Source organism: Hippocampus guttulatus, chromosome 9 (assembly GCF_054856545.1).
Source record: "Hippocampus guttulatus isolate MCC_2025c chromosome 9, RoL_Hgut_1.0, whole genome shotgun sequence".
NCBI classification, from domain to species: Eukaryota; Metazoa; Chordata; class Actinopteri; order Syngnathiformes; family Syngnathidae; genus Hippocampus; species Hippocampus guttulatus.
Window position 1 is genome coordinate 9,991,166 of NC_141269.1, and position 22,844 is coordinate 10,014,009.

At 42.7% G+C, this 22,844-nt stretch overlaps 1 protein-coding gene across 1 annotated transcript in view; it reads right to left on the reverse strand.

Annotated features, from left to right (window-relative positions):
* Window positions 1–22,844, reverse strand: part of pax5 (paired box 5) — a 49,296-nt gene that overhangs the window by 6,224 nt on the left and 20,228 nt on the right. Inside the window, exons 6-10 of the mRNA XM_086119162.1 lie at window positions 16,812–16,912; window positions 9,222–9,354; window positions 4,454–4,555; window positions 1,553–1,639; window positions 1,098–1,184 (exon numbers count right to left, since the gene is read on the reverse strand). Of these exons, the coding sequence (XP_085975288.1) occupies window positions 1,098–1,184; window positions 1,553–1,639; window positions 4,454–4,555; window positions 9,222–9,354; window positions 16,812–16,912 (510 nt within the window). The remainder of the gene's footprint in view (window positions 1–1,097; window positions 1,185–1,552; window positions 1,640–4,453; window positions 4,556–9,221; window positions 9,355–16,811; window positions 16,913–22,844) is intronic.

Sequence of the window (22,844 nt, forward strand, 5' to 3'; positions counted from 1 at the left end):
TGTGACCAACAGGTGGCACTGTAGGGCTCTCCCTGCAGCTGCACACCTGTTGGTCGTTATGTCATTAGTTGTTTAAAAGGACTCCCGGCACGACCACTCGGTGTCGGGTCATTGTTTGTTTCTTTGTTGCTGTCTTGTATGTTTGTCATGATTTTGGTCATGTTTCTGTTCTTGATAGTTTTTTGCTTCGGTCATGGTTTTTGTTGGCTACTTTGGATTTGTTTTGTCCTTAGGACATTGTTTTGGATTTAGTTTTCTGTGTGTTATCAATACACTTCTTCAAGTATAACCTGCCCCACCCTCCTGCCTGCTTTTTGGGGTCCTCCACCACCACGCAACATGACTTAAGGTCGTATTTGATTGGTGGATGGTTGTTTTTACAAAGTATGAAGTCACCGTTTTTAAAATTATGTTTATGCAGTTTTTACTATACTTACTGTAATAAAAACCAAACTAAAAAAAAGCATTTTAAAAAACTAACGAACCCGCTCTCAAAAAACAAACTGAAACAACCCCCCCCCAAAAAAACTAAAACAATTCCCAAACTATTATAACCTTTACTCACACACAAACCATTGCACACACAAGTGACAGGCTAAGGTGACACTCAGAGTACAGCTCAACTACTGCTTCTGATCCCTTGAGTCTATTCACTCCATAGGAAAGAGGTCAACACACACACATACACACACACACACACACACACACACTTGTCGATGTCGCATCCATCAAACTGGCTGGCTGCGTGCTGACAGGTTATGTCCACAGTCCAGGTAATCTCAGGAGGCTCTTTGGGGAAGTGAAGCATTAAGCCGGCCTGACAAACTATTTAGTCTCACTCATGACTTCAAGCTCCCTCGCGCGCCATTTATTTCGAACACAACTTACTTTCGTTTGTCACCTTCACTCACATCCTGTGCCCCATTATGCAAGCCTAGTCCTTTTCCTTGTCATTTAGGCTATAAGCCCCTCGTGTGTCTGAACGTGTCCAAAGTGTATTTAAAGGGGAAAAGTAAAGTAAAAATGATTTCTCTCCTTTTTTTCATTTTATTTTATTTTATTCATTTATTTATTTATTTTGAATGTTCTGCACCTACCTTGCATCTGTCCCGCCTGGCTGGTGAAGAGACTCGAGGAACAGCCGATTTCAGTACCTAAGAGGGATCCGTAATCTTGCTGAAACACTGAGGGCAGAGGAAGGGAGAGGGGTGAGTTCATGGAGCAGTCAGTAAGCACAGCCTGACGACCCCTGCCTTGATTGTTTCAGGTTTAAACGGAAGCACTGAAATGGCTCTCTGCAATGAACTTGACAACGACGTCTCACAGTAAAGATCTGTGGACTGTATTGGCGTTAAATATTATTGCAAATGGCATAATCATGCTTTGAAAGGTAGAATAGCACCGAAGTCCAAAGCGATCGTGACCATGGGAAGTCGACCACAATCGTTTCCAGGAGACACTCAAATCTGTTCTGATGAAACCTTGGATGTCAAATGACAAGAATCAACTATGTTTTTTTTCCCCCTACATGTAATTTCATGTCGAAACATACCTAATAAACTAGGGTTAGGAAATCTCCAGGATTCGTTGTATGTGGAATACTGAGGATGGGAATAGGGGCTTCCAGAGAAATCTCCTCCTGAATAGGGAAACCAAAAGCAGAAGCAGATCATGTCAAACAACAAGTTCAAATCTTCTCTAGTAGTTAAAAATAACAAATTAAGGCAGTCGGATTGTATTGTTTGTTTACCTTTGGCATTAACACACTCTCAATGTCTTTCTCAGAAACGTTATGAATTGATCAGAGCTCGCGAATACAGAAAATGGCATCGTTCTGCCATCATGGTTGCGTTACGCTTCACAAACTAAGTGTAGTATCTTTCCTCTGTTAAAATGCGTTAGTCTATTAGCATTAGCTCGTACAGTCACAAAAAGGCACAATGCATTCACGGAACCTTCAAACTCGAACACCCTTTTGGAAAGTTATTTTGAAATAAGAGTGTATCTCACAAGATTTCAGATCAGTCAGCTTCAAAACTAAATCTGTGTCTGCGCTTTTTTTGGGTTTTGTGACACCATACACTTGTCAAAGTGGGAGTTGAATTGCATGTTTTATTGTTTTTAAGCGGTATTGTGGTTCACTTGTTTTCACACTTGTGTTGCAGTTAAGAATGTCAAAGATTAGATGTGTGAGTTTGTAATAGTTTGCGACTTCTCATTCGTTCGTTTTTTCGTTTTGACTTTGTTTTCAAATTAGGTTAGATCCGATTAGTTTTACGAACCTCTTGTTAAATTTCCTTAGTTGTTATTTTTATAATCCTTCAATTTCGTTTTTTATTAGTTTTAGTATGAGTTTTAGTTTGTTTGTTTTTTAAATTCAAGTTCTTTTTGTGTTAGATTAGAAAAGAAAAACAGTCAGACAGATAGATGGGAAGACATAAAACCCTGAAAGTTTATGTGTGGAATTGACAGACAAAAACAAAGCACTGTGTAATGTAGTTTGTTATAGTAAAAACAACAACAACAACAAAACTCCTCTTTATTTAATTTATGAAAATGTTTTGTCAATGTTAGTTTAATTTATTTCATTCGTTTTTGTTAACTATAACCTTCGTGAGTTTCCTTTCATTAAGGAAGATACATCAACCATGAACTCATTTTCAAGTCATCACAAGTCTGGCAAGAATTCAAAAATATTTACTTAAAACCTTAAGGCAAGTGAAAGGGAATGTGCAAAAAAGGAAACGGAGGGTAAATCTGGCTCAGGGCTTCGGAGGCAACATGCAAGTTTTCCTTGCAGTCCAGTTTGCAGTCGAGCTACGAGGGAGTGCAAACCGTGCAGTGGATGATAGTGTAGCTTTTCTCCCTCATTTACTACCTACTGTCTGGGATTTACTCATTCTCTTGTCTTCGCTTCACCCTTTCCCCTGTCTTTTTCTCCCCCTGCTCCTCCTCCTCCTCTTCCGACCTGCCTGCGTGGCTCCAGTTGGTCCATCACCCTTCACATCAAAACAACATTCTTCCCCCATTTCTTCTCTTCCTTTTCTCTCTCTCCTCACCCTGCTGCTGACCTGCTCTTCTTTTTTGTTCAATCTTTTCTACTCTTTCTTTCCTCTCTCCTGAACCTTCAACTTCTCCCGGGGGATCCCTCTCCCATCGCTGACAGTCACAGACCCTGGTGCACCCCCCACTCCCCCTGCACCTCCGACACCACCTCTATCCCTCCTCTCCCTCTCTCTCTCTCTCTGTCGGTTCTGCCTCAATGCTCTCCAACACCCCCTCTGAGTGTCAGCCCCCCTGCTGCACTGAGGGAGAGGGAGGGAGAGAAAGAGAAAACAGAAGAGAGTTGCTTATTTAATGAAGGTATGATATTAGACAGGGTGGACTAAAAAAAGGAGGGTAATTTAGGAGCGATAAAACACCGCCAAGGCAGAGGAGCAAATTTTGCAAACGATTTCCATCTCAGCTCGGAATATTTGCATCTTTCGACTTTGCCAGAAAGTTCTCCTCCCCGCATTACCCACAAGTAGAAGTGTTGGTGTGTTTGTGTTTGTCTGCAACTGTCAGGTGGGGTCGGGATGCGCTCTCCGTGGTATCCCCGGGTGCAAACATCCGCTCCTTGTCATCACCGTGGTGACGGCAACATGTCAGGTTGTTTAGCAGACGAGGGTGTGGGAGGTAAGGAGGAGAGATGAGGCTCGCGGGTCTCCCTGGTGTAGCGCGGTGTCAAGGTCGCACACGCGCTCTGTCAAAAACAAACCCACGCACACACAAACGGCACACAAGTGAAGACGCTCCCAAATATGCTGTCAAACCTGAGGACAGGATGGGGTGAGTGCATGGGGACAAGGCGACAGGGTTAGCCATCTTCAGACGTGCTGTTCCAACACGTCCACTGAGACTGCGCGAGTGTGCATGACTGGGTCTGGGCACGTGTGTGTGTCAGAAACGAAATAATTGGGATTCGATCAAAACAAACACTTTGAAACAACATTATTTCAGCATTTTGGGTTTCATGCGCTGTTCCTCCTTTCCTCCCTGTCGGCCCCCGCTGGAAATGTGTGAGCGCGAGGCAGCGAGAAGGAGCAACGAGAGCAAGCGTAGCGGCCCAGGATTGAAACACAAAAGCGGCGAAGATGGCAGAGTGGAAGGGAATGAATGAATTAGTCGTGGGTCACTGGTGATTCTCATTAAAAACAAATTACTAATGTTGAGGAGGGACAGCTGTGCGACTGTGGCTGCTTTCTAATGATACACGCACACATACACACACACAAGCATGCGCCACCCCACTGGGAGCACTGTCAGCCGTAGCATTGGCAGACAAAACAAGAGGAAACGGCAACACTAGATGAATATCCCGAAAACACCCGCACCCACACGTATCCACTGGGATCCATCCTCCGAGATGTTTGGCAAAGTGATATGGTGTTAAGTCACAAATTGTGAGTACCTGGTACCATGCCAGTGAGGGAGGGGGTGGAGTAGCTGCCCTGTCCCGTGGGGGGAACGTGAGGAGGGTAGCCTGGCAGGGTGGTGCTGGCGAGGTCTCGACCTGCAATGAGGCACACGTAGATGTCAATCAATGCCTGAATAAAATGATCGAAACGTGTCCAAATCTTCGATTGCATGGATACTGTGACAGCGATATCACTTCATTAAGCCGCAGCGAACAACACACTGTGGTGTGGCACGTTAAGTAAGGAGAAATAAATGATAGTATGATAAACTCACTATAATTGTCTTGTCACAGTTGACTTTATAGTTGATATATAATATAACAAGTACTGTATTTTCCGCACTATAAAGCGCACATAAAAAGCATAAAATTTTCTCAGAAGCTGACAGTGCACCATATAATCCGATGCGCCTTGTATATGATCAATAGTCTGATTTCTTGGACGTAGTATTTTAAATGTTCTGTAAAGCGCTTTGTTGCAGCTGCAGTGGTTGTGAAAGCTCCGTATAAATAAAGCTGTATTGTATTGGATTGTATTCCCTTTAGCTTCGCTCCATCTAGTGGATGCAAAATGCAACTGCAGCCACAATTGTAGCTTCTATTCTATGAGACTTATAATGCGGCACACCCTATATGTGAAAACAGTTTTAAAATAGGTCATTGACTGAAAGTACGCCTCATACTCCGAAGCGCCTTATAGTGCGGAAAATACGGTAGTCTTTCATTTCTCTTTATTCAATGTCTTTTGTCACACAGCGGTAACGTGCCATCTGTATTCCTACTTGTATTCCACAAGATTTTACATTATTCTTTGTCTACGAGTTAGTCGTTTGAGAAGGTGCTCCTGTCATTCAGACTGAGACATACAACAATTGAAATTTGGAATGTTGATTTTAACTGTGGGCAACCCGGTAGTCAACTGGTTAGCGCGTCCGCCTCACAATGTACAGATTTACAGGATTTTAACTGTTAGTTTTATTGACTTGATGCCTATTTAGTTTATATTTTGGTGAGTGTTTCTGTGTCTGGCTGCCATAAACTTCACATCCTCGGGTGTGATTTGTGTTATTTGTACTATTTATGTCTGCTCATTGTTCTTCTGTTTCACCTTTCCCCACCCCCCCTTTCATTTACAAACTCACCCCATTCCTCCCATTAACAGTGCCAACGCCCTGACTGTCAGTAGCTGGACAGGCTATATAACCGCAATAGACCACATGACGGCGTGTCGGCACGAATCATTTCTCTCTGTTTGCATGTGCATCATGGTATGTGTGTGTGGAGTAGAGTGCCAGCGCTACCATTCGTCATCATCATCAACATCCTCATCATACACAAACGCACCTACATGCATCAATACCCTGCTGCATACACATTTATCATCATTATAAACAGCTCACATGCTAACACCATCAATCCCATTCACTTCTTCTCCACTTAACCACAACTAGCTGGGAAGAAGAGGATGAGGAGGGTGGAGACGGGAAGAAAGGAAGGTGTTTGGGAAAGGGGAAAACACAATAATTATCAGAGAGAGGGAAGGGGGGGGCAGTTACAATGCGCAATTGAACATTCTGTGTTGCCAATGTAGAAGTGTCCATACATTAGGTAGGCGATTTTTTTTCATTCTTTCATTCTTTCCTTCTACAACCGCAAAGGTAAACTCTGCACCAAAGGCAGATATTTGTTTCATTAAAATCCAATACAACATCCCGTGACGTGGTGTTACAAAGATACAAAACTCACAGGATTAAGACAAGATGACCCTCAGCAATGTCCGCCAGAGATTTTTCATACCCATCTGTCTGTTATTAAGCAAAGACGAATGCAAAAACAATTGATATAGTTCACTGTAACTTCACACTTTATAATGCATGGCTGTTTTAATCACAAAACTCAGACATATTCAGGTGACAATTAAGTGTTGATCTAAATTCGGCATGTTGAACCTCGGCAGCAGACTTCATTTTAATGAGTCCCATTCTGGTTTCACATCGAAATTGTCCCAGCCATTATATCACCAGGTCTTAACAAAAACAGAATAATGAGTGTTGAGGCGGAACTTTGAAAGTGAATTGAGAACTAATGAAGCTGTCAAAAAAAAAAAAAAAAGTAAATGAAATATGGACCAAATATGCAATTCAGATACTGTCTATGCTAGCGTTTCCTTCGGGGTCGATGGAGTACCTTTCCCAACGTACATTTTTACTCTGCCTGATCCCTTTCTCCTCTGTCCCTCTCCACCTCATCTTTGCTGTCTTCGTGTAGTAAAGTTTTTCTCAGTGTTTGACGCGACGGCGAGGCATTAGCTCAGGCGGGCTGCTCATCCGATAAGGGTCAGTGCACAGGGCAAGAGGAGGGGGAGGAAGGAGAGAGGTTGAAACAGAGCCGAGATGGACCCACTGCAACCCAACTTAGAAGGGGCAGACAGGGCCAGATCCTCGGAGGTGTGCGTCTACGCCTGTTTGTGTCTGTGTGCATCTGTGCCAGCGCCGCTTGATGTATCTGTTGTCCAAAGCTTTGCCGTAGAGGTCAACACAATGTCAACAAGTTTCCTCTGAGCTCATAAACTCAAGTCCCTAACACATGTGCTTTATATGGACAAAACGATTGAGACGCGCAACTCAAACTGACAATTTTCATGTTCCATATTTGCGGGAACACTTTAGGAAAGACTTGTTCTGCACTCAGTGCACAAGGCAAGGTCCATGAAGAGAGGCGGGCAGTCACACACTCTATTTAGTCTTTCATATTTACTACAACAACCTTTTGGATACATTGCACTATAGTCAGATTAGTTTCCGTTTTACTTAAACCCTTCCAGGGACAACAGTTACGAGAGTGGACAGCTATTCAAATGTTATTTTCTCTCATATTAATTCATCTTAATGTCACAATTGTGCATCAACCACTACAATGGACCCTTATGTGTGTTGCCATTATTTTTTTTACCTGCCAAAAGACGAATAAAAAAAAAACACTTGAGAAAAAATCCGGATGTAGGTTACCATTATTTGTGCATGAAAAGATTGACTTCAGTATTTTCATTGAGAAGAAATACTAATTTTCGGACGTAGGCATCATCAGTCCAGTCAAGTCCGTCAGTATTTCAGTTCCGGACGGGTCATCGGCAACAGCCAAACGGCATTGAGAACGAATTTACCACACGCAGCAAAATCAATCTATCCATCTGTCCATTTTCTGTAGTGCTTCTTCTGTTCAGGGTCACAGGTTTGCTATGGTCTGTCTCAGTTGAATTCAGGCAAATTGCAGTCTACACCCACGACTGGTCACCGCATGGCACAAATATAGATGGACAATCCGCACTGCTTGCGCTGAAGTCACCACCACTGATGGCAAACCATCAGATGTGTCTGTACCCAAGTACCAAGAGCCAAATAAAACCCCACCTGAGATTTGATAAGACATCAAAGACCACAAAATCAATTTACGAGTAGCAACACGCGGGATGTGTCAACACCGCACCGAAGGCGCAGGCATCGCACCCCCTAGAGGCAGCTCTAGTCTGAGTCAAAAGACAGTCCGTGAATGTAATGCAAAATATTCCAAACACGTGTGTGTGAATATGAAATGTGCGCATGCATAAGCAGAAATGGAAATTTCTTTTTTCGCCGTCTCTGCTGCGGCAGGTATTATTCCTCTGTGGTTTTGGACGGCCAAAAAGAAGCAATTCCCAGATATCCCAAATTCCCAGCTCTATGATTCCCCTCATTACCGATGGGAGCAGTGAAGCCTTGTCCGAACGCTCCCTGGTCTACTCTTAATTAACAACTGCTTCTCCCAGTGTCCCTAAATGGAGACAAGCTTTTATACCGCTCCTCTATCCGTCCATCTTTCTTGCCATCATTTCCTTCAGGCATGTCTCTCTGGAGATCGAAGGCACTGAGCTCTTTATAGACCTGAAAACACTTTCAAAGTGTGGAGCCCACGGCGCTGCTCAAGTAGACTTTATAAGGATTACAGTATTTGGCGTATATGAATGACTTGATTTTTTCATCTAATACGTGGATTAAGCGGGTGCACTGGGGGTTGAAGCATCATTGAAAAACATTGCGAGGAAAGGTTTTTGTGCATATATACAGATTTAATAGTGTTTGCACAACTAAATTGTCCTCCTGTCACACGAACATATTGAACACGCACGGGCGCGCGCACACACACACACACACACACACACACGCACATGTAGCACATAGTGCATATGGAAGTGGACTATCTCGTAAATGGATTAGAGAGACTGAGGCTGTACATTAGAATGAAGTCAACGGCGTGTTTATGTTACATCCGTTGCATTACCTCCTCAATAGCAACAATCTGCATGGTCCCATGTATCTAGTTTTCCACCATACATTATTGCACATTTCTTGGTCATAGTCCTAAAAAAATGCTGAAATATCGTCAGGTTTAATCGGAATATGTTATGGCCTGGTGTGAAAAAACAATACACCGTAATGCAGAGGTTGCCAAACAAATACGGTACATGCAAATTGATTATTAAGAAAACAACAGGTTAGAAACAAGCAATCATTAAACAAGAATCAAAAAGCATGAAAATGTGCCTGCCTGACAAACCACAAAAATTGCTTACAGGAATTTACTCTGGCAATTGGCACACTTATTGTCATCTCAGCCCTAAAATTAGGAAACGTAATTACGAAATAATGAACAGGAAATGTTTATTTATTTCATTTCTTTCTTTCTTTCTTTTTACATCTATCATGTGTTTCTTGATCTCCCTTACCTGGAACTAGTGAATAAGACTGTGGGCCGGCCACGCTGGGTCCTAATTCTGCCCCAGTGCCGGAATTGGCCAAACTGTTCTTCATCTCGTCCAGTCCACTGGCGAGAGAGGCCATGGAGGAGTAGTCCGATGACTGGGTAGAAACAGAAAGTGGAGGAGGAATCTCAAAACATTATGACTTTATCTGCTGACCAGACACGTAGAACGTATTAATGCAGCGTTTTGATCCTGCTGCATGACACTGCTTTCTTCTTCAGGACTCAATTTATGTTTTCACACACACACACACACACACACACAAAACAGAGTGTCTATTGATCTGTTTACAAAGACAAGGATTTACTCTCCAACCAAGTCCAACAGTTTATAATCACAGGATCAACTTGCTGTTTTTCTTCATCCATCTCTATTGCACGCACCTCCCCACACAGACCCCCCCCCGCCCCCCCCCCCCCACACACAGTACAGGAGTACACAGTACACTCATTCTGTATACCACAGCTAACACAAAGCTCAAGTAAAGACATTTCTACAGGTCTATCGTGAAGAAGAGCGATCGATCGTCACCTTTAGAATATCTCGTTTCATATACGCCAATCGATTGTTTTCATCAACTGCTTATTAAGTCATAGCTGCCACTGACAGCATCTGGCAAAATGCAGACACAATGACAGCCTATGGTCACATTCCCCTTAACCTGACCCGTGCTTGACCCCACAGAACCAATTTATCATCAGTTACTGGTAATACGTTTGGACACAGGGGTCAGTGTAGTCGGTCAAGTACAGGAAATAAAGAAAACTAGCCATTTGATATATGATATGCATTAAATCTAATGCTTTAACATGTTGAAATTTTGAAGTAAAAAGTAATTTCATTCTGAAGCAGATGAAGTAAAAAGTAGTTTCATTCTCAAACAGGATGGGGTTCAAGTTCAAGATAAAAATAAGATGATAAGAATAAGAAAACCTTTTTTCGTCTCACAATGGAGAAATTCCAAATTTACAGCAGCATAGTTATGAAAGGAAGTATGTAAAAAAAACAAAAGTATAGGAGCTGCTGGAAAGGCATCCACTCTTGAAGTCATAATAACCTAATAACAAAATAATACAACACGTAAAACACAAACAGTCATTCAATCTTAACCACTTTTCTGCATATTCTTGAAAGGAATATAATTGGTTTTGTTCCATTGTATTTTATATGAATAATTGTATAATTGTTTTGAATTAATAAGCGGCATAAACGAGCATCACAGATTATCCAATTATAACGCCCTGTAAACGGGAGAGACACACGGTCAACAGGGCTGGAGTCCATGCAGGACAACTACGCACGCAAAGTACGTTTATAAGGAACACGGCCAAGGGGTGGTTGTACAAATATATTAAAGACGATAATGATAATATTGTATTCAATTGATTGATTCCTACAATGATTCAGAGGGTTCGATGCATGCAGTTATGTTTCTGAATGAAATTCGATGACGTCCATCACGGAGTTTGATGAAATACACTAAAATCGCTTTACACCACTTGCACCACAACTTACACTTGTTTTTTTATTTTATTTTCAGCCACCAAATTGTCATGTGCGCTGGTGGTGTGTCAAAAAAAAAAAGCCCAGCGAGGTGCAGCACGGTCTACCAAATTCCCAAACATGCTCAAGTCAGCTTGCTCCGGCATGAAAATCTAAATGCACCAGGAAATAGAGCCTGTTATGTTGCTTGTATACTATTTATGTCCTAAATCTAAAGATGCATTCATCAGTTAATGCTTTTTTTTTTGTTGTTGCATGAATTCCTCCTGTTGTACATGTAATTCATATTTATGTTGTTGAAAGCATTATTGGACCAAAAAAGACATGTTATTCACGATATATTCTTAAAACTAAGCCTCAACAAATCCATCGTGGTCAGGCCCAAATTATTATTATCCTAATTTCGTCTATTGCATGTGGCTGGGACTGTGACAACAACCCATTCCAGTTTGAGTGGAGAAGTATTATGTGTGTCTTTGTGTGTGTTTGCAGATTGCGGACACTAACGACAGCGATCAGAACTTCCTTTCGGTGATTAGGTGAGCGCTTTGCAGTGACCCTTTTAATATCTCTGAATTTGTTTGAGGGTACGAAATAAGTGTGAGCGTGTGTTTGTGCTCAGTGACCTCTTAAACACCTCTGTGCTCGTCAGCACACAACACAACCACTGGACTGTGACCTGCCAAATAAGCGCTTACCACTTGCACGCACGCACGCACACACCTGCCCGCCCAGTCTCTCCTTCTTAAGACTTGACGCACATTTTAAGCTTCCACTCTTAATGACTCCCACCTCACCTCCATCCCCTGCATTCATACATCACACCTGTATATTGTCTCATTCCGGCAATTATCCCGAGTTACCCCCCCCCCCCTTCATTTCTTGGCTACCGTCAGTCTTATTATAATGGCGCCTAATGAGTCCATGTATCCATGTAGATGGGGGGGGGGGGGGGGGGGGCAGAGGCAGCAGTGGAGAAAAAGGGGACTGCTGTGGTAATTGGCCATGATGAAGTTTGGCCAGCAGGGTGACAGGCCTGCTAAGGAAGATGGATCATTCTCATTCGCCCCCGTAAATGCTGTCAAGTCTGCCGCTCATACGGCACCATCAGCCCGCATCAAAGAGGAGGGACGCAGCTGTGGAGGCGGCGCGGGGATTTGGGGGTTGAGGGTGTGGGTGGAGGGGGGCGCGGTTGCATGGGGCAAGATGGTGGAATGATAGAAAAACAGAGGCATACCGGATTTTGGGCGAGGGAGAGGAAGTTGATGGATGTGACGTCAGTGACTAAAGTTTGAGATGATTGACCGGCAGTGACTTTCAGCACCCTGGAGAGAGATCTCATTTTTTTCAGCTGGCATGGAATACACTCGCCAAATAATACAGTAACTCCTGCACAGTCAAGCAAAGTAGCAATCAAAAATCCTGCTTTTTTTTTCTTTCAAATTTGTCATAACATTCACACTCTCTGTGTGAACTAAAGGGGAAAATGCTTGAACTTGTAAAAAAATAAAATAAAATAAATAGATAATAGAGGAGCCTCTCTTTCTTTAGCCTGCCTAACCCCGTTTTCTCAGGCCGAATCTTTGAGACAATTCTTGTTATAGATCGGAATTAGATTGAGTGTCATCTATCTAATGCAGGGAGAAAGCGGGGCAGCAACTTTTTCACACTGAGAGCTACTGTTATGATTTTGTTTTTGTTTCGGTTACATTTGGTTTTGTTCCCTCATGGGCCCTTTTTGTCTCCACCTGTTCTCGTCATCCGTGTCCCTTGTGTTTAACCAATCAGCTCGCTCAACCCTTTGTGTCTTGCCCAGGTGTTTCTCGTTGTCTCGTCACTTTGCTTGTATTTAGTTCCCTGGGTTCTGTCAGTCTTTGTCAGATCATTGTGTTGCTGTCATGTTGGGGGGTTTTCTGCCATAGGTTGTTTGTTACTTACTTTGCTTTTCATGTGGTTTTCAGGACTTTGTTCATGTATTTGAGTTAGTTTTTCCAGTGTACTCCTGCAAGTATTTTTTTTCTTCATGTATTTTGTTCAATTCACTCTGCTCCACCCTTAATGTAAAGGGTGACCAGTTTGATACAAATTCAGTGAAAATACCTTTACTAATACGAATGATATTCATAATTAATGATATTTGTTTATGTGGTGACACAAATCATGTTAATTTCTCACAATAATTAGGAAACCAATGAATATCAATATGCAACACTTTATTTCTGTCAATCCCCTGCCAGTGTTTATATTTTGAAATAAGATAAGAAAGAAAGATAAGAAAACCTTTATTAGTCTCGCAATGGAGAAATTCCCAATTCACAGCAGCAAAGTTATGAAAGGAAGAAGTAGAACAACAAAATATAGGAGCTGCCGGAAAGGCAGCCACTCTCGCGGCGCCAATGATCACTTCTACAGCATTCCTACAAAACCAAAATGTTCAATCACTGGTAAACTAATTTTAGAACAGGCCTGCAGGTTACTCGTTTGGTCGTTGAGGGCTACCTGGTGCCAGTGGGCACCACTTGGGTCGCTCCTGATCTGCTTGTGAGTGTGGAACATTTACAGTACTATGAATGGTTCGAGGGTCAACATAAAAAAGATTAAATAGCATCACAATGTTTCAAAACTGAATAAAGAGTGCGGGGTGGCAAACACCGCTGACAGTCTAACGAAAGAAAATTCATCACAGCACTGTGACATGTTTGGTTATTTGCCATTTTGTCTCATCAGTGGCTGTTCAGCGATTGCTCTCTCCGGGTAGCGAGGTGATGCTTTGGTCCAGATCAGATCTCACATCAATAAGTGATGAGCCTTAACCGACCCTCCACCACACACTCACACACACATGCACCTTGCCATGTTGCAGTAGGGCATTTGCATAATGGTATTTCCCCTTTTTCCCCAATCGCCAAATTGCCCCGGCGCATTTCTCAATCTCTGTCTTTGTCGCTCCCTCTCTGCACATTCTTGTGTTCTGCTGATGGAAAAAGGCTTGACTGTAAACAAATACAATTCACACTGATGGCCTGAGAAAGGGAGTGTGAGGAAGGAAATCATCTGCGCTTAGATTGAGCACAGCAGGGCTGCATGGGAATGTGCATTTCGGCTCCATTCTGCAGAGGGACTGTAATAGTTGCGAGATTTTGATTTATATTATGGAGCACTTTGTTAAGTACATATGCTGAATGAGATGTAGAAGATTTGTATCCAAATATTTTAACTTTTACTTTTTTTTAATATTCAAGATGAATATTGGTAAAAAAACAAACAAAAAATATTTTGTACCCCTCAATGAAATGAATCTGTACAGGATCTTTTTTTTTTAATACAGATCTTGTATCGTAAAGGAAAATGTATTATTTAAATTAGTACATATGTTTGATATCTAACACCTCATGAATATATATTTTACTTTAATAGCTTCATGTTCATAAAACAAAAAGGGTTGTTGTTTTTTTCCATTTTCACACTCTTCTTAGAAATCTAGAATAATCTATTTTGAAAGTAGTTAAAAGGGCACACTGCCATTTTGATGTTTTTGATTAACTGCTCAAAATTTAAACAACTGAAATGTGACACTCATTTTTTCATCTTTCCAGATGGAAAGCATGAGAGAAAAGAAACAAAACGTTTTGTCGTTCTCTTTTTGGAAACGGGAACAGGCATTGGGACCCGGCGTGGTATGGATGGGTAGGAGGTGCCATGATCTGAGCTGATTTATCACCTGACTAATGGGAAGTGATTGAAGGGAAATTCAAATGAACTCTGTCTGACAAGCACACATGCAGACACACCTTCCGCCTTGCACCCACAAACATGAAGCCCCCAATAACCACATGAATAGCTCAGGTGCCTGTTCTAAAAATAGCTCACCAGTGATGGGATATGGTGATTTTTCTAGTAATTTTCTCCAAGTGATCATTTGAAAATGTAAACACAGATTTGTAGAAATGAAGTATTGCATATTGATATTTACGGTTCCTGCCTTGTTGTATGAAAAGTATAAGTATATGCTTATTATTTTGAGAAAATAATTCTTCACAAATATGAACCTCATTTGTCACAACTGCAGCTGTTGTGAATTGTTGTATAAATAATGGTGTAGTGTATTGTATTCATCATTGAAAATTAACAAATGGGTCATTATTATTTAGACAAATTTGTCGTTTCAGAAGTTTGTATCAAACTGGCAGCTCATTCCATTGCAAGGTCACACTAAAATCCCAAACTCAAAATGTAGGCTAACTATACCCCATTTATATTCAACTATGCACAGATTCAAATCGGTCCCCACAAAGATAGAAATACAAGCACTCACACACACACACATACACACACACACACACACACACACACTTATCAACAACAGGTCCGAAGTCTTCTTGGCATCTTTTAGCAAGGTCTGTCACAATCCAACATGACCCTCCTTGACCACACACACACACACACACACACACACACACACACACACACATATACATGCACAGACAAAAATCTCAAAGAGGCTGAGCTGTGGCTGTCAGTGTTAAGCATATGACTGTCAATCATCCCCTCTGGGAAATTCAGGCTGGGAAAATGTGAAGAGGGATGTGGGGGGGCATTTTAGTTGACTAGACCAGATGATGGAAGGGGGAGCGGAGGTAGAAGGACAGATCGGAATGTAAACGTCAATGTGTGTGTGCGCGTGCACTTGCACCTCTTTGTAATCACAATGCAGCTGCTAAAGCCAGTCTGACCCCGAGGCGACCCCGCATTTAACACCCCTGTCTGCCACCAGACCTCAGTGGCTTGACTTAGCTCACAGAGGACATTGACCTATGAATCATGGGTATTATACTCTTGACTTGAAGTCTATAGAGCTACTTCAGCCAATCCCTGTCGACCTCTCGCCCTGTGCCACTCCACTCCCCATGTTGGTCAAAACAAAATGAATGGGCTAAAAAGGCCAACTCTGCCCTTAAGGTCTAAGGCTGCAGCCGATCTGTGTTTCTGCATGCCATGACCCTACCGGTGTGTTTGCTCTCTTGCCCTTGACACTGCTCAAATCAACAAACGTGAAAGAGGCATGTATTTGAAGGTGGGGCAATAATAATTGTCATTTTGCGACTTTGGCAAACTTATTTCCTTAATATCAACCTAAGGAGCGCGCTTGAGAAGCATCGGATGGAATATAAATGCTAGCTTCTTGTTGTTCTGTTATTACACCTGTCCCTTCCATTCACATTTACATTATTGTACGGCCGGCAAAGGGCGTGAGGTCAATTTAAATGCAACGACACGATGCAGCAGGCGCACCTTTTTGTCTATGCTCCGTGCTGAAGATTCCCAAGACGCATCCGCACGAAACTCACTGCTAAAAGTAACAGTCAGTAACTGAGAGCCAGCTAATTAACATCTTCAGTGGAATTACGTTAGCCAGCCAATAACGTTAAGGTGATGAGGGTATAGCTGGTTATGGCAGTTATTTCATTTGAAATTGCAAACGTTTTGTCTGACACTCACGGAGGAATGACATCCAATCATGTGGCAACTGATAAAAAGTGTCATATGGTCTGAAAGAATTTCTGTTGGCCATGCATTGTCTCTATTCGATTAATTATTGAACTCCATTCATCCGAAGCAAAAGCTCCAATCAGATTTCAGCTTTGATGCCTTGTCATGCGCATATTAATTGCCCAACGCCTTCAGAATCCTAAGTGCTGGTGTCAACCATCGACATATCGTTGAAATCGCTGTTTCTCTTTTCAAGCAATCAGAATTCAAGATGGGGATGATAATCGATGAATTTTTAAGAATTATGTTGTTTGTGTCGGGTGAAATGCATCCCAACATTCTCAGCACTATACAATTAGCAATATTAAAACATGAATGAATCTATTATTGGTTCCCATAGTTGACCAACGAGCCAAAAAAAAGATCTGGCCCTTGCCTGACCTGCCCCCCAAACTCTGCACTGTGCCACGCCCTTACCTTGCCAGGGTCTGGGCTCGCATAGAGGTCAGAGCTGGATTGGATTGGACAGGATGGCTGTCTGTCAAACAGGCGGTCCAATACCTCGATCTGCTGCGGCGAGAACAGCTCCCCTCTCATCTGCTTCCTGAGGAAGTCCCGCCCGTTGTGGCTGTGCCCATTGGCCAGCGGCGACTCCTGCACACCTAAAAGGGATGGAGGATATGTCGATGTTGAGGACCGTGGCAGACGGAGGCTATTCACAGGGAGGAATTCTAGACGAATATGAGTAGGGTGTTAGTGGTTCAAGTGTTGGATATCAGATTATCCGCCTTGAAGGAGGCCGGCAGCAGAGAGAGGTGGCAGATATAGTAAATCTCTGCAAAAGAATTAAATGAACCTCAGCGGGATGATTTAAAAAAGCGTAGATTGTGGAGACTGCAAGCCAACGCTATACAAATGCAAGCTATTACCAAGCATATGCTGTCTCTCCGTTTTGATCTCTCAGCAGCACGCCCCCTCTCTTTTCTCTCCATCATTCTGGTCGCATCAGCCATACACACCCCGACGCCAAAATTTATATTGCCGCGGTATCAGTATTAGACAGTGAGCTCTCGTATCGTGCAGTTACCGCAAGGCTGAAGGACCGAACGAGACAATTATAAGAACTCTGAAAAGTCACAGCCCGCAAATGAAAAGGGAGAACCAGAGAAATAGATAAAGAGAAAAGGGGGAAAGGTGGGGATGAGGGTGAAAATCCCCTCCGCTATAGAGCCAATTCATTGCTCCAAACTGCTCCTGAGAGCCTATTTTAGTCCTGCGGTCACTGTGTGTGAGTGTGTTTGTTCAGTGGGGATATGACAGACAGGCAGTGAAGAGGGCTCAGGGACCGTCAAATATTTCTTTCTTTGATTTAGATTGAAAATGCATTTGGGCAGCCTGATCTAGAAGAATAACAATTGAGTTTTGTGTTGTAAAAAAAAAAAAAGAAAAGAAGAGTCAATGAGAGAAACATTTTCTGGCCGTCGTTTTCTATTGGTTATGCTAACCACACATTCATGACGGTGAACGCTAAAATATGTAAATATGGGGGATATTAGTGACATTCCAGGATGTCTCCAAAGTCACGATACCCTCTCTATCATCAGCATTTGGCAGCTTTGTAGTTTTTGTATCATTGCCTCGCCCATATATGGCTCGCCGATCAAGATTAGAGCAGCGTTGCAAAATTGCCGTGTGGCACCACGGCTCCAACGCTTGGTAGAATGTGCAAAAGCCTGCTTCTACCACCGCTGACGAAAACACTAAACTCTCAGTGCAGGCGCTGTCGCAAAGCCAGTCTTTCCAATCCTGACTTTAAGTCTAAAGTACATATGAAACACGTAGGTCCAAATGAGTAAAAATGATTTACGCAAGTCGAAAGGCAATGTTTTCATTGCTGTTTGTCGGTTAGTGGGCTAGCCAGATTCTGCAAAAACAACATGAACAATCTCCGTGAAACGTTGAAGGGAAGTGACACATTTTAAAAAACTTCACATTTTGGGATAAAGGTTCGTCTTTGCTTGCATCAGAGTCAAGCACATCATCATTCATTTCTTTGTTTTATTTATTTATGTATTTATTTATTTACATAAAAGGAGTCAAACGACATACTTTCTTGTTCAGGTCTGGACTTAACGGAGTGGCCATCTTGTTCCTTTTGTGTTTAACTTCTCGATTATCATGAATCTTTCCTGAATATGTTGAGTACCGTCACCCTTGCTCTTATCATCATATTTCGAAACACGGTGGCTACATACGATTTGTTCTTCTATCCCGATGCCATGATTGAGTCAAAATGCAGTGCATGGAGGCACAGTTGATTCAGTCTCGACCAGTTTTGCCGAAGAGCAACCGTATCGTTTTGAAGCCTTCAGAAGCCAACGCCAAACATTTTGAGATTAACTCTCAGTGTGTGAACTGCGCGATATCAAGGGTCAGTCTTGAGGTCGAACAGACACAACCCTGTGTCGGTATCATTCTTGGCGGCTCACCCTCAACATATAGTGCGCCTGGAAAGAAAAAAAAGAAGTTGCCATACCTTCAGGACACAAAACCTTTCATCTACTCTGACAAACACAGTCCTTGATCATAATCTCTCTTTCTCTGCTTCTCCCCATAACCCACACAAGCGAGTGTGCACACACGGCTGCTGCCATGTGGGTGTAAGGTCCGCGGGTCTCTTGTGGTGACAGACCAATCAGGCTGGAGATAAAGCCAGTATGATGCTTCAGCCTGGTAACCCACAGTGACCCATTTAATCCTGTCGGCCGGTCCCCATGATGGAATTAAATTGATCAATCATGTAGCTCTGATGGCACCATTTCAGCCATCTTATTGCTTTTTGCCGTCTCTCCGTCACTCCCTCACACGGACACATACAAATAGACACTCTCAAAAGTCGGACCCAGGCTTGCCCAGATTATGCAACCACAAAGCACCAGACAAAAGGGAGAGCTTGGAGAAACAACACAAACTACAAGTAAGAACGAAGCTTTTGTATTTATGATGATCAATATTGTCCACTCGTCTGGATGTTGTGTGTGTGTGTGTGTGCGCGCGTCGAAGTGTTTCTGTGTCCGTGTGGCTGGATGGGCGGGTGCGGAGCCTGATATCCGGCTGGTTTCATTGTATCCATGGATGGGTAAAGAAACTCATTGCCGTGACGGGTTAAATCCTATTCACCGCTGGACACGCACACACACATACACACACAGCTGCCTCTATCTCTGGGAGTCCGTCTCAGAAGGGAAGTGTTTCTCTTCCCTCTTCTTCAGAGCAGAACAAAACAAACAATGAGCCATTATTGTTCTCTCCTCTGCCTTTTTCCTCTCTCTTCCGCCTGCTTTCCCTCTCTTCCTCCCTCCATCGTCCTTTTGACCCGCTGTTGACATTTTTTTTAACATCCCATCAAAATAGAATACGCGCAGGAAGAGAGGTCACCTGTTGGACTTTTTCAGTATCGTGCGAGTGGATGTGTGCGTGTGTTCATGCGTATGTGTTTGTGTTTGCAAGAAATGCACTTGACGAATATTTTACGCAAGAAAAATTTCACTGCGCACCTACAAACAAAAATGTCCAGTATATGTGTCCCGGAATTTCTCAAGTATACCGTGCGTAATCAAAGGAGCGTATTATACGCGAGTACATTAAAATTACGACACCTCATCACATTGTAAAGACGTTTATCGGTACCTTGAAGATATGAAAACAGAATGCTCTCCTTCCAATATGATGTGTAAAATCTAATGTTCAAATGTATTATCCTCAGTGTGACTCACAGAGCATTGCAGGTGCAGCCGTATTGGTGATCATGTCATTTCATATCTGTTCCTATCGCGTCCATTTGACGTAACGCGGCATCAGATTTTGCGTCTTACATTACTAGACATCAGAAATGCTCAGCGGTGAATTTGTAACATACTTGCATCATGCACAATCAGAACTCCTCATACCAGGTAAGAAGTTACTAGTAACTTCTTCCGGACACTGAAGTATCAGTGTGGTCAGCGTAACAGAGAGGTTAATACCAAACAAAATACAAATTACTATGTAGATAATAGTTCCGTTTTGGAGGATAGTTGCCATGTTACCGGCATGTCTTGAGACAGCTATTCCTTCTTATGTGTGAACTCTGACCTGAGTGCTGCGAAGAACACGGGGAAATCCACCGGAGAACAAAGTTTGTATGTGTGAGGGCCTCTATGCGTGCTGCTGAAGGATGAAATATTTGTTTTAAGTTTAATGAATGTGACAACACCCAGTCTAATAGTTTTTATTCTTCCACACCTTTGCAGACACCAAACTAAACGGCAGCAAGTTACCATCTTAAGCTTAAAGCAACCATATTCTGTGTAACATCTGGACCTGTCTAGCTGAACACAAAGCTGATATACTTACGGGAATTGAAGAAAGACACACAGAGATCTTAAATAATTTTTGGGCCAATTAAGTGAAACGGGGTAATTTTCCAAGACACACCTGATGATGGCACACATAGATTGCAAAAAAAATGCTGTGAATGTGACCTCATGGTGCTAGCCTATGCATGTGAGTGTGTATGTCCTTTCTAAACTCCAGTGATCAAAGGTTGTTCTTTTTTGGGGGGGGGAGAGACTTGAGGAACTCTGGGTGAAGGGCAGAGACTCCCTCCCTCTTCTCCTCCACCCTCCCCTCTTGACTGCACCGCCTCATGCTCATTCCCAGCATCTTTTTATCCGGTAAGCTGTTACGTGTCACAGTGGATGCACAGGGGGTTCAAAGGTCAATTTGGCATGCTGGTTTAATAATCCGAGTGAAATGATTTTGTTTAAAGTTTTGTTTTAAGCAAAGCCTGGATGTTTTTTTTCTCATATAGTTAAACAGTACCAAGTGTCCCAATAAAAACAACAACAGTAACAACAACACGCGCACACACCTTGCAAGATAATAGGTCAAGAAACAATAGTCCCCTTTTATCCCCACAAGTCAAGTTCTTCCATTCAATCCATTCATCTACATTCTGTCCCCCATCACCCAAATCCCCCTTCCCTAACCTTTACTTCCCCTTGCTTTGGTTGGGGGGCACAGGTCATCACAGGGCTTTACCCACCCACGCCCCCCCCCCACACACACAACTTTCTTTCTTGTGGCAGATGTGTGCAGAAGTAGCAGGTGCATATTAACTTTGAGAATACAAACAACAGAAAAATAACTTTCCTGAACACAAGTTTATCTCACTGTCAAATTCATGGGGGGGCTGTGGACAAGACGTTGAGCATCATAGCGATTTGGACTGACAATACCCACCTCTGTTCTTTAGCATTCTAAAGAAGGTGACAACCGGGCGGTATTGCACCTCAAGTATTTGGCAACCACCAGAAGAAAATCAACATGATTAGGAAAAGGGGAATTTGGGGTGCCAGTGCAAGCTTTCATTTTAATTTGAGTATAAGTTGCAGGACCAGCCAAACTTAAAAAAAAAAAAAAGTGTGACTCACAAGCAGAGAAATACGGTAATTTATTTTTGCCGTTCCACAAATGCAGTTGGTAAACAAGATTTTCAGCTAAATCCAGTCTTGTGCAAACGGCACTTTAATACGATTTCTTTTTCTTAAGTATTGTTATTGCTGAATAGCGGGTCTTCATTCATACACTATAAATTCAAATGTCTCCCTGGGCCAACATATGGGTCCAAGATGAAATAATTGTGTCCTGTTTGCGTTTGTCTATGTCTATCCATGTCGCCGCATGCTGTTCCTCCTGTCGCCCCTCGCTGTGCCTGTGTGTCATTATCCGGCGGGGGTTGCTCTAATGGAAGCTGTGATTAGCAATGCTGTTAATTAGACCACCGAGTCAAACAGGCAGACCTCCGCTGCAGCGGGGCTGATGGCGCATGCACGATTGAGATGATGCAATGCAAGTTACGCTTTCTGGATGCTTCAGTGAAATTTGAATGAGAAAGTTCTGTCAAACAATCAGTGTGCTACACATAAAGAACAGTGTGGAACAATCACGCTCCAAATTAGATTACAGCACTCGTATTTGAGGCTCTGCCATCGTTGCGAGGGCACGCATAATAGTTTATCCATACAACATGACATTTATTATTCAAGTCAAAGAAATACAGTCTCCAACTAAATGATCCCAATTATGGGTCATTTCCACTGCAGATATTTGGACTTGTCAGCTCAAAAATAGCACAGAAATTCACTGGTACCATAATGAGGATGGCTCTGCTCCCTGTAAATGATGCCTGTTTGACAGCATGCCAAACTGAAACAGTGTGAACACAATATGATGATAATTAGTGGACTGGGGGGGGGGGGGGGGGGGGTATCTTTCTTTTTCCAAAACTCATTATTCATTAATCAAGTTAACTTGTTCAAGATCCAAGTGCTCACGAGGCGTTGAACCAATTAGTTGACTATTTGAGAAGTCGTCTTTACTACTCCACATTAGCATTTAAAGTTTGAGGTCAACTAGCGGTAACCGTTAATCACGTGTTTTTGGCATCTCGTTTTTCGACTTGCCCTCGTCTGCTGTTTTAACTGGACTATAATGCTAGGCAGCGAAATGTCTTCCGCCTTCCGCCTCTGACTTGCTGCATGTATATGACGT